This window comes from Photinus pyralis, unplaced genomic scaffold (genome assembly GCF_008802855.1).
Source record: "Photinus pyralis isolate 1611_PpyrPB1 unplaced genomic scaffold, Ppyr1.3 Ppyr1.4_LG5, whole genome shotgun sequence".
Taxonomy (NCBI): domain Eukaryota; kingdom Metazoa; phylum Arthropoda; class Insecta; order Coleoptera; family Lampyridae; genus Photinus; species Photinus pyralis.
In genome coordinates, this window is record NW_022170596.1 from 2,199,459 (window position 1) to 2,213,890 (window position 14,432).

Below are 14,432 nucleotides of genomic sequence, written 5' to 3' on the forward strand. Positions count from 1 at the left end.
GCCTTGGAGGGACATTTAAATGACAAGAATTTGGACCTTAACTGACCGTAACCCATTTATTGCACCACTTATCTGTTGAAATTACAGATAAAACTACCTAGGCTTCCTTTTTAAACAGTGTCTCTGTATAAAACCCTGATTACATCACAATATAGTAACGAATATCAAAAATGGATGCACGAGTATGCACACACAACTTTGGACACGTTTTTAAATGAAACACTTACAGCCAACTTAAAGTTTTTAGATAACTGGAGTACCTAACGCAAAACTTATTCTGATAATGATGACTACCTGCACAGTACTGGTTTCGGAGTACAGTTTCGGAGCACGTTTTGCTATCTAATTAAACGTGGTATCTTTATCAAGAACTAATTTGATGTATGATAGCGAATCCGAAGTTCTGATTAAGTACCTACACGTTTTCGTAACTGTACTGTACACAATTTGTTATCGTTAACACCAATCCAAGATCTCTTCTTATTTAAACAACCTACGTGCACTCCAAATTGTAGAAAATTTCTGAATAACTTCGCAAAGAATTACAATACCTACAGTTGTATACCTACATATAGTACCTATTTTACATTATTCGCACGTTTAGTATTGTGGTAACGGGGTTATGGAGTCTAAAGAGCATTGTCTTGCGTATAATATTTCATTTGTTTATAACAAGTCTTGCTGGTAACTTTGTTATGATACTGTAGGGAATATTCCAGAAATCCGGATAGACATCGAGGCACCATGAAAGATTAGTCATCGGCGATAAAGAACGAAGGCGGATGTGAAGTAAGTAATCTTTCCTAGAAATATGACGTGTTTGTTCGAGAACGTTCTGAATCGTCCTTGAGCTCTTCCGAACATTCTAAGAACATTCTAGAAAGAATGTTTTGTGTAATATAAGCAAATGAAATTGTGTCTCCACTAATTTTTAAAACTCCTAAGTTCTAGTAACTCCACTGTAGATTCGAATTCTACTTATATGCCGTTGGGAATTTCATGATGATGGTCATTGGAAGAATTTGTATAAATCTAACCCTAGCGAAGGTTAGTACTGTTAAATTTTTAATTATTTTATAATCGCCAGATCATGAAATTTTATAGTAGATGTTAAATTAATATTTTAATAGGTTTGAGTGAGTAGGCTAAGTGTCTTTTTAACAGTAAAGGTAGAGAAATTGATCACTTTAACGGTAAAGGTAGATTAAGAGAGACAAATCATTGTGCATTCCATTGCCATCTGTCATTCCTATTAAAAATGGGACGCGGAGCGCGATATAAAATAAAGTTCAGAACAGACTACAACATTGTTTCCATGGAAACGACGGTAAAACCTAAGTTTGCTATTTTGGACGACTAAATTAAATACCTATAGAACTTAAGTTATATTTGTCATTGCTTACATTGTCAATTTATTTGTCAATAGATATTTTAGAATACATTCCGTGTTACCAACCCAATGGTATAAAGTTTCCACTAATACATAGGTAACACATAATTCCTACTGAACAAGAATCTGATGACTTGACAGTAGAGTAGGTAGTTCATCGTGGACAGTAGTATTTAGTGACACAGAAAGTAACTAACACTTACCAGATACACCTGTAAATGCGTTTTCGGAACTTCAATTTTAAGGACTTGAGATTCAATAATTACACTCGAAGATCAAATAAGTACCTATAGGTAACGTAGTGTAATCCACTTACTAGAATCGAGAAAAATATAATTATAGCAAAGAAACTAAAATGCTTCTAAATGATGTAGGAAATCCGTAAATAATATCTGCCAATCTGATAATTGCCAATATAAACGGTAAATTTTGGTTTCCGGCCGATAGCAACTCATTTCTGCAATGTAGATATTGGTAATACGCACTCTCGCCTATGCTCAAACGCAGTGAAAGCTACCATTTTTGGTCTTGATTATTGATTAATAAGTTCTTAGCCACGAAATTATTAGGTTAGAATCGGTCTTCGTATTTTCATCTTTAAAGTCCTTTAACCCTTTTAAGGCTTATCACTTGGCTACAAACACCGGAATGCCTTGCAGTTTGTGATGTCTGCTGCAGTGTGTGTTGTTCGAGGTGTTGTTCCATATTTCTGTGCCCTCGTTTTGAAACAGCCTCTAGCCCAGCGGTATTTGCGACACTTCTGTGATCGTAGTAGTCTTGTGATTCCTCCCCAAAAGCTGTTATACCAGCGCATCCGCGGTCAAAATTATGGCTTTGATAACAAAAATATATTGTAATTGTGTATAGTTTCCTAAATATCTCTTTTGTGCCATTGTTCTCCCTAATTAAACATTAGTTAGTGCATATCCAAAAAAACAAAATCTAATCTTTGTCTGGAAAGTTGATGGCGAACATTTTTTGGAACTGTTGCACAACAATTGCATCGGATCCACAATGATCGATATGTTGAAGCTTTTATCGCAAACCGAGTGACCTCTTAAAATTATCTCATCACTCTCCAATCCCGAATTAGCACATGAGAAAAAAAACTACCTTAGGGGCCACAAATTAACCCAGCGCGGTAGCGTGTTCTTTCAAATGCAATTTTTTTTGTGGAATGAAACAGTTAGAAAAACGCTGGACTAAATGTGTTAGTGTACTCGTAGATGGTGGTTACGTAGAGTCGTAGAGTACACAAAACAATTTAGTCGAAGATGATCTTTTTCAAAAGGAAAATCTCAAAACGTCATAGTAACTCGTTTTTAGCTTTGATACTTCAGAACACGACTTTTAATTCGGCTCATATTCAATGGCACTAATCCTCGCGTGGACATATATTGGCGCAGCTTTGACATCACTGCCTCTTTTCAAGTTAGACGAGGAGTGGAATTTCATTCAAAAAATTTCCATAAAAACTATTTATTTTGACTGTTTGACAGTAAAAAGCAACCTTCACAAAACAAGGTATTGGTCCTCTCACCTATTTTTAAAGATTTGTCAGTATAACAGTTAATGGGAGATAATTATATACAAGCGCAAGAGCTCAGTGTTTATTTAAATAAGACCGCAATAAAGATGTGTTTATTGTTTAAATAAACAGAGCCTTTTTATGAGACGTTTATTTTATGAATGACCGATTTACTACGCGTAGAAATGAAAAATTATAAACAAAATTCAGAGGGCAGTCTATGAGTCTACTACGATTAGTTTACATGACGACCAGTCAGGTCTGTCAGACAGAATGCAGACATTGCACTCCTTATGAACTTTTACGCGACGTTTTTACAGTAGATTTTTCGCATTGTCATTAGACAATATTTAGTAAAAATACCCGTCCTTACAATATCCCACAGAGAACAAATTCATCTTCACTATCCGCCCCTAAACACTTTTTATTGCACAAGTCTCGATGTACTCAGTAGAGTCCGAATTTGTGGAACTAATGGCCTCTTGACCTCTTGAAAAATTGATCTACACTAGAGGACGCCCGATCTAAGAGTTCGAAAATTAGATCTTAGTGAATCCCGAGGTGAATCCTTTATGAGGATGGCATAAATGTACGTATAAATGGTGTTCCAGGAACGGACCATGGAATAGTACGCACCTTCCAGTGAAAAATAGCGGAAGACATGGAAAGGTGGACGAATATCCCTACGTATTGTGCCGATTACTAAATTTGTATTATATATACATCTAGGGAACCGTTCCAAAATATCTCAAGCATTTTTTAAATGAATTATGTAATTTAAAACCTCTTTGGCCCGTGCAACTTTCTGGGAAGTTTTCATAGTATTATTTCTCAAAATCTTACCGAATTAATGCGCGTGATATTTTCTTTAGGGAAACCATTTTTTGAAAGAGCAGTTTGATAATATCCCTGTAATTTTTAGAGCACCTTCTTGAAATTTGGGAATATGTTGATAGTTTGAGACATCTCGAACTACATATTTTGCAATACATACTTATAAAACTTCTTTGGATAGATGCAGGATGGAGGGACGGAAAGGCCACGATTGTTGTCAAATACCTATGGAGTATTTTTCTTATAGTACACCTGTGCCAATCTGATCAAAGCGTCTGGTACCCTTTTGACATTTTTATGCATTTATTTTCTTTGATTTCAAAAATGTATCGTTGTGTACCTATAGTAAAGATAAACCTATATAAACACAATTTTGGTCCCGAAAACTAACATGTATAAAATGAAACAAATGAATATTATATAATGATGTAAGTACTGCAATTATAATTGTAAGGTGGTAATTACAATTTAATTGCATATAGCATGCACAGAATATAATCATCAATTTACGGCATAATGAGTCAACCGCATAATAATATAATTAGTGTAAAATAGCGCAACTGCTACCGTGTAACACCTGATCATTCTTGTAATTTTATCAATTATGGTGACATTTTTGCAAATCAAGATTTTGTAATGATTATACAAACTAAGGAAAATATTAACCACCTAAATGAATGATAATTTTCCTGGTATCTCTGTATGATTTAATCAAATTATGACAAAAGCCAAGGATAATTGTAGAAACAAGTTCTTCCTGGATATGCAAAACCTTAATTACGATATCATGTTCTTCTAAAGTGGAAGTGAGGCACTTATAAAGTTGCAATTATAAACTGTGGGAAACAATGCTCAAATGATGAGAATCTAACTAAATTACAATTACTTATTGTAGATTAGAACTACTGGCAAGTAGGTATCTTCGGAGATGCAAAGAATATGGGCCCTGAACAAGATGAATAATAAAGACATTATACCTACATGATGGCCCTGAGTACCATATCAAAAACGATATAGCATCTTTCACTGAACTTGCTTGAGCTTTATGCGATATATCTATCACAACAAATTTCGAAATCTGCAGTTCTAAAATGGCGCAAGAAGACAAGGTCCGAATGATGTCACTCATACAAATAAGGCACGAACGAGATAAAGTGTAAGGTCAATTCAATTTTGATGTGTTACCTTGTACCTAGATGCTTCGGGTCACAAGTACAAGCAGTTGTGTCCCTTTTTCGAAAAATAAGTGCTCAACTCTTAAAAACCGATCTTGATTTCTAGTACGTTACCGTAAAATTCGACATTTATTGCTGGTCTTGTAAACCAAACTCAATTGCTTGATGTTTAACATATAACATATTTTTTTGGAGCCCTCTAAGACTTTATGTAACAAATTCATTACGTTTGCAACCCGTGCTGCTAACCGTGCAGTAATGGTTCTTGGTTTATTTTTTTAATGTTTGTAGACGAGAGAACTTATCGGAATGTGGAACTATTTGAAGAAAATTTGTAATTGTGAACACTTCGTATCTTAACGTATCGACTCTATTTTACTGTTATTTAACATCACCTTGACAATTAATTAATACTGACACTCCTCCATTTGAATAGCAAAGTGGTAGTTATATAGATAGATTGTACTGTTTACAAACATTCAGCATTCTTCAAAAAATTATTTCTACGCGTAGGTTTAGCAACTTTTGAGAGGGCGTCTTTCCAATTAAGAAAGTTAACATCGGCTAACTTGGTTATGAATGCATTTACATGCTTATATTTAGCTTCCGGTTTGCCACGACAGTCATCTGAAGTGATTTTGAACTAAATTGTCACCCACGCATTTGATTCATGTAGCTATTTTGTGTAGTAACTGACAGACAACATTAATGCAATTCCTAATAATTGATACTTTTGTATTCCGTATAACCAAATGAACTGGCTAACAACCTTTTGGATAGCTATTATTCCATCTGTCTGTTCGTACATAGATTTTAAGGCAAACAGTTTGACGTAAGACTGTTTTTTTAAGAACCTAACCCAGTACTTCTATAACTTGGAAATTATGTAATTTCTAAATTTTAAAGATTTAAAAAACTATAAGCTTGCCGATTGTTCGTATATTAAAAAAGGTAAGGGTAGATCTATTTTTTATATTGAGATTTTGAGATTATTAAATTCCGAAAGCCAAAAATTTTCAAAAAAATGAAAATAAAAAAGTTTGGATAAATCGACAATTTTAAATATTAGAAAGATGAAAAACTTCAAAAACAAAAATTCGAAGCAGAGAGCATTACAAAACACAAAGCTTCAGAAAAATCACAATATCCAGAAAAAATACGAAAACATCCAGCAAGTGTAAAAGTTTTGAAAATTAATATTTTGTCAATGAACAACAATTGCAAATGCGTGGGAAAATTTTTCAGTACATTGATTAAATTGACTACTAATACCTTAAACATTTTTTTTAGTTTATTGGTTCATTTATAGTAAGTTTATTTTCTAATATTTTTTTCTTAATCTTCATTAGTTTCCGAGATACCGTCCAGGGGTGCCTTCGTTTTATATAAGAACCTTGAAGATTAGGTCGCTGGGGTCTATTTTTTTATGTAATTTCCGCTCAGAGCCATTTCGATCATATGGTGTGGATTTGTCCACCCAGAGATATGTGGACGTCTATAGCTAACACCAAACAGATAAACATTGCCTTTTATGTACCGTGGTAAACCAAATTAAGTCACTTCTGTTATTTTGGCAGAACTGGCGGTGTATAATTTCCGAGTTCCGACTCTCCGTTCTCTAGATATTCGCATTTGAACCCCGACATTACAGACAAATTCGGCTATTTCATAATATTATCCATTTGGTTTGATATTATTTGATTTGAAGGACGGAATATCAATACTTTCGCTCCATAAATAAAAAATTTCCTGTGGCTAACACAGATACCACCCGCAAACATTCGCATACGCCATTTTGCCCTTTTATGTCTAAGAATGTGTGTACCAAATTTGATTCCAATCGGTTCAGCCGTTTAGCCGGAAATGAGAGTACATACACCAGACCGACAAACCGACCGACGTTATCGAAATTTTGTTTGATTCGGATTCCTGGTGCTTTAAAATTAAAACGTGTTAAAACCGCAGCCTTCTATCAGTATTGCATTAGCAAGTTTTGACTCCACCATTAGTAAGATCTTGTCGGGGGCTGCCACATTCCTATTGTCGGGACCCACTTCTGACGTCCCGTTCACCCGCAATTCGAGTTTTGGTGGGTTTCGCCAAAAACCCTCCACAAACTAATATTCAATTGTTGAGGCACTTCTCATAGCTCGACACACGAAAAAGAGAGACCGCGATTCGAGCTTTAAGAAACTTGTGGGCGTTCAAAGTCGTCTGCCCCTCGAAGCGCCCTGCGCAGGAGTTGTGCGCATTTACAAGTTCTTTCCGACGACACCAATTTGAAAAAAATAGGACCGAAGCTGTAGAAGAATATAGGAAAAAAACTGAAAAATCAACTTGTACAGCTGTAGTTGCTACATCTAGCGTGTTATTATGGAAATTCTGATAACAGATTTATTAAAAAAAGTGCCTATACATAGAACGTGCTAAAGGGAACCATTTACCTTCGACCGTTTAAGCTAGGGAAAGCGAAAACGATATTTTATATTTTTAGTTTTTCGGTCATGTCAGTTATTCTCAAAGATTTTTTTCGCAAATTTCAAATGCGTTTTTTGGAACTTTTGAAAATATTACAACAAAATATGCGGGCAAATGTGCGCGTTTTTAAACACAGATTATTTAAAGTATGTATGTCTATATACAGGCTGTAATTTAAAAAAACCATATTTAATAACAACAATACTACAAAACAACCATAATCAAATCAATTTGTCCCCCTAAATTCAATGATTAACATCAATGTTACTTTTGATTGGAATTTTTCACAAAAAATTAAAGAAGGTAATTTTTCAAAAGCATGCCATGGAAGTAATCCTCGGTACGCATCGAGTGGAACAGAAATCGTGAGCAAAAAAAAACAGTATGTCTCTATTACTACAAAAATGCTATAAATCACCACCGAGATCACCACAATTAAAATGCTGTTAATGCTACAGAAATTGCTCAAATTGGCAACCATTTTGTTCAATGCATCGATTTATTTCCGTTTTTGGGTATTTTACACAAAAGTTCTACCGATAATAAGTAGACCAGCCGACAGATTCGGAAAAGTGGGGTTAGGTCGGTCGCTTAGGTGGAAAAAGGTCGGAAGTGTATGAAATTTTGGTGCTTCGAAAAAACGGGGTAGGTATTTTTCTGATACCAGGCATAAATAGTGGTTACTGAACCTGGTGAATCCATGTTCGTGCAAATTCAAGTATTTTATTTGTGAAAGAGAAGTTGAAGCAGGCGAAGTAACTTTAGAGTGAAAGTCAGAGGGGTTGCCAGACTGTCCAGTATGAAATATGAATATGAAAAGAAGACTTTCAGAAGCAGATGAGTTCCTGCATTGGTTCAGTGACTCCACTCGAAATTTCCTCAACGCAAAGCCTAAATGCATTTTTAACGAAAATCGTACGTGGTTATTGAGTCTACATTGAATTCATTCATTTTGACAATTTCCCAACCAGATTGGCAGATAAATGTACCTAGATATGTTGGGCATGGTTCAAATGCACGAGCTAATGCGTTTCCACGAATGCACAACGAAAGCGGTGACGCGTCATGAAATTATATTTGTTGGTTATCTAGTTTTGATACTAGATGTGGTACTAGAACCACAAGGCTACGAATTTTACAAGGAAAAGCCACACTTGGAAGTTTTCGCCTCTGCATCTCTATCTGGTTGTACGAGAAAATTCTCATGGGCTGTAATGTAAGCTTCCATGTACGTCTTATATAGTAGAAGAATTTCAGGTGCAACGGACAAAGCAAGGCAACAAGAACAAATGGGAAACATTCACTGTGACTTGTGTGATATTCATTGGTAAATTATTTCCACAAGCGGAAGCATACTAGACAAATGTTTCATGGCAAATGTACACAAGCATTTGCCAGAAGCGATCATCACCTACTAATCTATTAATAACTCAAGGTATTTGAATAATCAAAGATACTACCTATCGTTGATGTTATATAGCTGCGCATAATTACCTTCATAACTGCAGGAAACTTTTCTACAAAAATCATTACACCTATTAATTCTGTTCATTAGCAAAATGAGAATTACTGTAAAATAACATTATCGGTCATTGAAAGTATTTGCCTCGAAGAAAAATGAAGTATATATCTGTGATCAAATCAAAGTCAAAGGACACATTGGAGAACAGTTTCCACTTTTAATATCAAAATATCATAAACTTACTAGAACAATTATGCTTTAATTTATTTTCAGTTTTTAGTCAAGTTCATAATTGACAGTTGGAAAATAGGCAGAATTTTTTATACCTTCAAACGATTTATCTTTTAACATAAGGTTAAGAAATGTGATTGTAAATGTTATCTAGTTTGGTTTTTTTGGTACTATTATCACATTGGCAACAGAAGTTATGGTACGATGCATGTCGGCCTATTTCATCTTTGATAGCGGTGCGCCGTTTTTTTATACGTGCATCCCAATACTCATACAAAATGATACAAGGTTAATAACACCATACAACAAAAGCTTCAATAATTCATTGAGTGGCACGATTGTTTAACAATAAATGACTTTAATACACCGTTCCGATTTTCTGCAGAATTTATATAAGCAAAGATGAGCGCCACGAAAGCGCAAGTTAATTATAGTACAGTTAGATTTTTCGAACAGCTAATTTGCGAAACGAAATACTCTAAAAAGAGGTCAATATTAATAATGCAAAGCTGCGAAGATGCCAAATCTGACAGTAACAATTAAAACATGTTTGTCAGTTAAATTAAAAAAAAAGTTGGTACGTACTTATTTTTCCCATTTTTCCACGTTCAAAATAACCGAAAAACTGTTAAACTGACTTTTCCGAAGTACGCGTTTCAGCGCGGCTGTAACTGAACTACCACCTAACTTTCGATTTTCCTCAAGAAAACTGATAGTGGAACGGTCACAACTGAACTATGATCTCATATCAAATACTGGTGGGAATGTGTTTATTCGAATGCGTATGAAAAAAATTAATAATTAATCGAATAAGATCATTTACACAAAATTAACATTTTATTAAGTGTCTGCATAATCAACAAGTGTTACGTGGGATGATTACCGACAGTACACACGGAGCGACAGTTTGTTAAGTAATAGTAATCGATACAAATTTACGATCGCAACTTCTCAAATAAGAGCGGACGTTGATTATTTAGTAATTAAAAAAATTTGTACTACGGGAAGTGTTACAACGATACAATTAAGTGCACGTAAAGAAACTTCGGAATAAACGTGACATGAAAGGTTACTTCCTTTTTATAAAGAGCATAATAAAGAACGAGAATGGTTTTGTCGGTCCTTGTGAGTTATTTAAGAACATTTGTCGGGTCCACTTAGCTTTTCGAGTGAAATAAAAGTGATCCCAGACAATATTAAAATCTGGCTTTCTACCAGAACTACAATGATATAAATAAACTACGATGTGGATTGGATATGCTAAAATTGATTGTGCCGAGTTGTAAAAAATAGTAAAGAAAGCGAAAGCAGTTGGCTTAATACCTCAATCGATATTACGCATACACGAGTTACTACATGTGCAAGTAATAGTAGAAGCACAATTGTTTTGTTTGATAAAGGAAGCTAAAATTCAACCACAAGCTTCACTATAAAGTCTCGTTCTGTCTGTCATTCTGTTTCAGTTATCACCAGTGCCAGAATCAATAAATAATCAGTCACTGTATGGAGATCACTCGGTACAAAGCGCAAGCGTACCCCGGGGGCCGGCCAAAGGGGACCTTCAACTCTTAACAGCAATTTTGCTTTTTGAGTTATCAACTTCTGCAAATAAGAAACCCACAGAGTGAAATTTCGATTATTTGAAATATAATAAATTATAAAAACTACGAAATGTTCTCCTGGGAATCAATTATTTCCTAATTATTTAATGTACCTATCCTGTCTCATCTATTCGATATTTACCCGTTTCCGTACAAAAAATGGTCCCTAAAAATCAGTCTTCAAAAGGAACGCCTTTTGCGTGGTATGCGTGTTAATCTTTGAAACTCTTTGGGAAAGACATATAGGACAAAGCACAAAAAAGAATGCACAATTTCAAATTTGAAAATTTGTATCTAAGGTAACTAAATGTATTCATTTAGTAGTAAACAACAATTTAAAAAAAAGAAAAAAAAAGAAATGATGTTGAAATGATTGTATTTCCTATTTTTAAATTATATTGCAGGTATAATAAAAAATATTATAAGATACACGTGTATAATTGGTCTTTAAAGTACTTGCAACGTTAAAGGCACTCCGCTTCGCGTCGTGCCATTAAACTCGTTGCGCGTGCTTTAAAGACTTGATTATACACTTGTATCTTAATATACTATTTTTAGTTTGTACGTCACCGCAATTAAAAATCAAAATTTAGATTATAACATGTCAAAAATGAAGTGCTGCGGTGTTAAGAACACAGATTTAAAAGAATCAGGTTATTTAAATAGGGGATGTACTTAGCAACATTTTCGTGTTTCAGTTTGTCCTTAATTAGTAGAACTGATTTTGTTGAGTTTAGTGAGTTTAGGTACATGCATCCTAATTAAACAAAACTAACCCTTAGCCTTATTAGTTCAGCCTCTCCAAGGGAAAGATCCTTACCATTCATCCCATACATATTTTTTGATTATTTTTGATTTATTTTTAACTCTATTGTACTCTGGCAAGTTGTAAAATGTTGTTTTTGCTCTGAAATTGGAAAGGTTATGTCTTTCTGTTGAGCAAATAAAGGATTATTATTATTATTATCTTATATACCATTGAAACAACGCAACATACACCGCGCGCCGCTTACACTTTCGCTATTTAATGAACGAAAAATTGTAAGTTGACGCGATAAAAGGTATAGAGATCAGCGTCTGCATTACTTTTTAGCGCATTTCCACAAAAAAAAAAAAAATGCGCTATTGTGGCCACTTTGTCCGTCCGTCCGTCCGTCCGTCCGCTAACTTTGCGACGCTACTAGTTTTTTATCTTAAGAGCTATTGTTCTACTTTTTTCGCTATTTGGTTCGTTATGGTGTCGAGTCTTGTACCAAGGAAGGAATTTTTTCTGTACCGCTTACAAAAAAAGTTATTGTAAAAAAAACAAAAAACCGTTTTTTACATGTTCCATAATTTTACACTTTTGCCGTTTATTAACGATCCTAGAGATCGTTTATAATTTTGCATTGCTATCTGTCGCCTGCCGGTTGGTCTCTCCGTCTGTTCCTTTGTCTGTCTGTCCATCTATCTGTCCGTGTGAACGATAACTTTGTTTAGAAATGTTCGATCGCGTTTACATCTCCGTTAGTTATGAACTGAATTGCATGAAATTCAATATGGGCATAGATTTAGCCATATAATACGCAATGCCAAAAGTTGGATCGAATCGATTCAAAATTCACAGTGCCCTTTTCGCATCTCGACCATTTATAAACCGAATTGCAAACTTTTTTACTTATAAAAGTATTTGAATGAAATTTGATACATAGGCACTTGGAATAAAGGAAAATCAAACGCCAATTTCAAAATTTGGTTTTGCGCATGCGCAGTGCCAACTTTTTTATTTATGGAAGAATTTAAACGAAATTTGATACATAGGCACTTCGATAAAGGAAAATCAAACGCCAATTTCAAAATTTGGTTTTGCGCATGCGCAGTGCCAACTTTTTTATTTATGGAAGAATTTAAACGAAATTTATCCATAGGCACTTGGGATAAAGGAAAATCAAACGCCAAATTTCAAAATTTGGTTTTGCGCATGCGCAGTGCCAACTTTTTTATTTATGGAAGAATTTAAATGAAATGTGATACATAGGCACTTGGAATAAAGGAAAATCTAGCGCCAGTTTCAAAATTTTATTTTGCGCATGCGCCGTGCCAACTTTTTTATCTATGGAACTATTTAAGTGAAATTTGATACTTAGGCGCTTGGAACAAAGGAAAATCTTAGTTTATTAGTTAGTTATAGTAAATTAGTTTTAAAATTTAGGTTTGCGCATGCGCAGTTCCAACTTTCTTATTTAGAAAAGCATTGAAATGAAATTCTTCTCATAAACTGAAATTGAAGTAGCACGTCAACAATGGATTGCCCATGTGCAACGCTATCTTTCATATTTGTGGGCGGATTTTTACGATTTTAACAGAAGTTGCATCTTACAAATGGGAAATGAATGCAAGTGGAAATGCGCTTTATGTAAATCGTTTACGATTAATTTTTAACTTGTTAATCTTTATTCGTATAGTCACCAACACCTTAATTGAAAAGTAAATCTTAGTAAATAAAAACACCTGTCATTGATGACTAGGCGATTCTTCTAGAACCCCCCAAATTATTTTTTAAATGTCGTGTTTAACTCCTCAAAACGCATTTTTATGGGTCTAGCATCCAAGACGGCCAATCTTGCATTCTAAATGGGAACAGTATTCAAGATATCACGGCTACCACCCGGACAACTAACTGGCAGTCGTCGTAGAAAGCGTATGACTTGCCTAAAACTGCAAAATAGTTATTTACCTAACAAGTTCGGTAAGTTAATTTTCCCGCATGAGCACTTTGTTTGCAGCACGACCGTAGGGAGTGCTGCATTTAGTGCGAATGCGGGAAAATTCTTTCCGAAAGAGTTAGGTACAATATTTTTTGTAACGAATTGCGTAAAAAAGGTCAAAATTAATAAAGTTTTGTAAATTAGCTTTTTTTAAATCATGAGTTGGTAACACAATCATATGTTTGGTTGGTAACATAATTTTGTAACTACCCACTTTTAATAATGCACTGGTCACATTTAAAACTTCCACATCTTTGGTTAATACATATTTTGCCTTTGCAATGAGTGCTACTGGTCACGGCATTGCATCGTTTGCACTGAATATCTTGAGTTGCGTAAATACACTCGTTACATTTAAAATCCTTGGAAGCTTTGTGTGTGTTAATATGTGCTTTCTTAAACTGCATATGCGAATAGTTGCAGAATATCACTGGTCACATTTTAAGACGTTTTAACAATAAATTTTACTTTTTCTTGAGTTCCAATTCTGAAAAATAATTTGATTGCGTTATAAGTTCTTGTTTATATATTTACGTAAAACTTAGTGTACGTCTGTTTCCGATTAATCGCACTAAATAGGTACTCTCAACCAACGGTTTAATTGATTTTACAGCAGATGACAGTTAACCATGACATGACGTTCGTTGACTTCAATAAGTACTACCAACCGAAGAACGCGCATAACCCCTTCTCTCCAGCGGAAACTAAAAAACACCGCGATGCGGGAAAGTCGTTTTCCCGTGCATCGAGGATGCTTGGAAACATTATCTTTCCATTCAATGAGTACAAAAAATTTATTACATGGCAGCTGTCGATTCCACCTTTTTAGCGCATTTTTCAACTCATGTTGGAAGGCGCTGTTATGGCCACTTTCTCCGTCCGCCCGAGGCCTTAATTATTCCTGCAGTTTTCAAGATATTTAGTTCGCTCTTTTTGAATTCGTTAGCTTATTGCTCGGGTGCTTGTGCAGACTTTCAACTTTCTGA

General features: G+C 34.8%; 1 protein-coding gene across 5 annotated transcripts in view; it reads right to left on the reverse strand.

The window, feature by feature from the left end:
- The window catches only part of LOC116170249 (aquaporin AQPAe.a-like), a 63,349-nt gene that overhangs the window by 14,791 nt on the left and 34,126 nt on the right, over positions 1-14,432 (reverse strand). The window contains exon 1 of one of the 5 annotated variants that reach the window (XM_031486492.1): positions 9,684-9,951. The exons of 3 other annotated variants lie outside the window; for them this stretch is intronic. In XM_031486492.1, the coding sequence (XP_031342352.1) occupies positions 9,684-9,696 (13 nt within the window). In that variant the 5' untranslated portion in view covers positions 9,697-9,951. Of the gene's footprint in view, positions 1-227; positions 366-9,683; positions 9,952-14,432 lie in introns of those variants that run through there. One more of the 5 variants, XM_031486493.1, reaches the window with a different exon arrangement.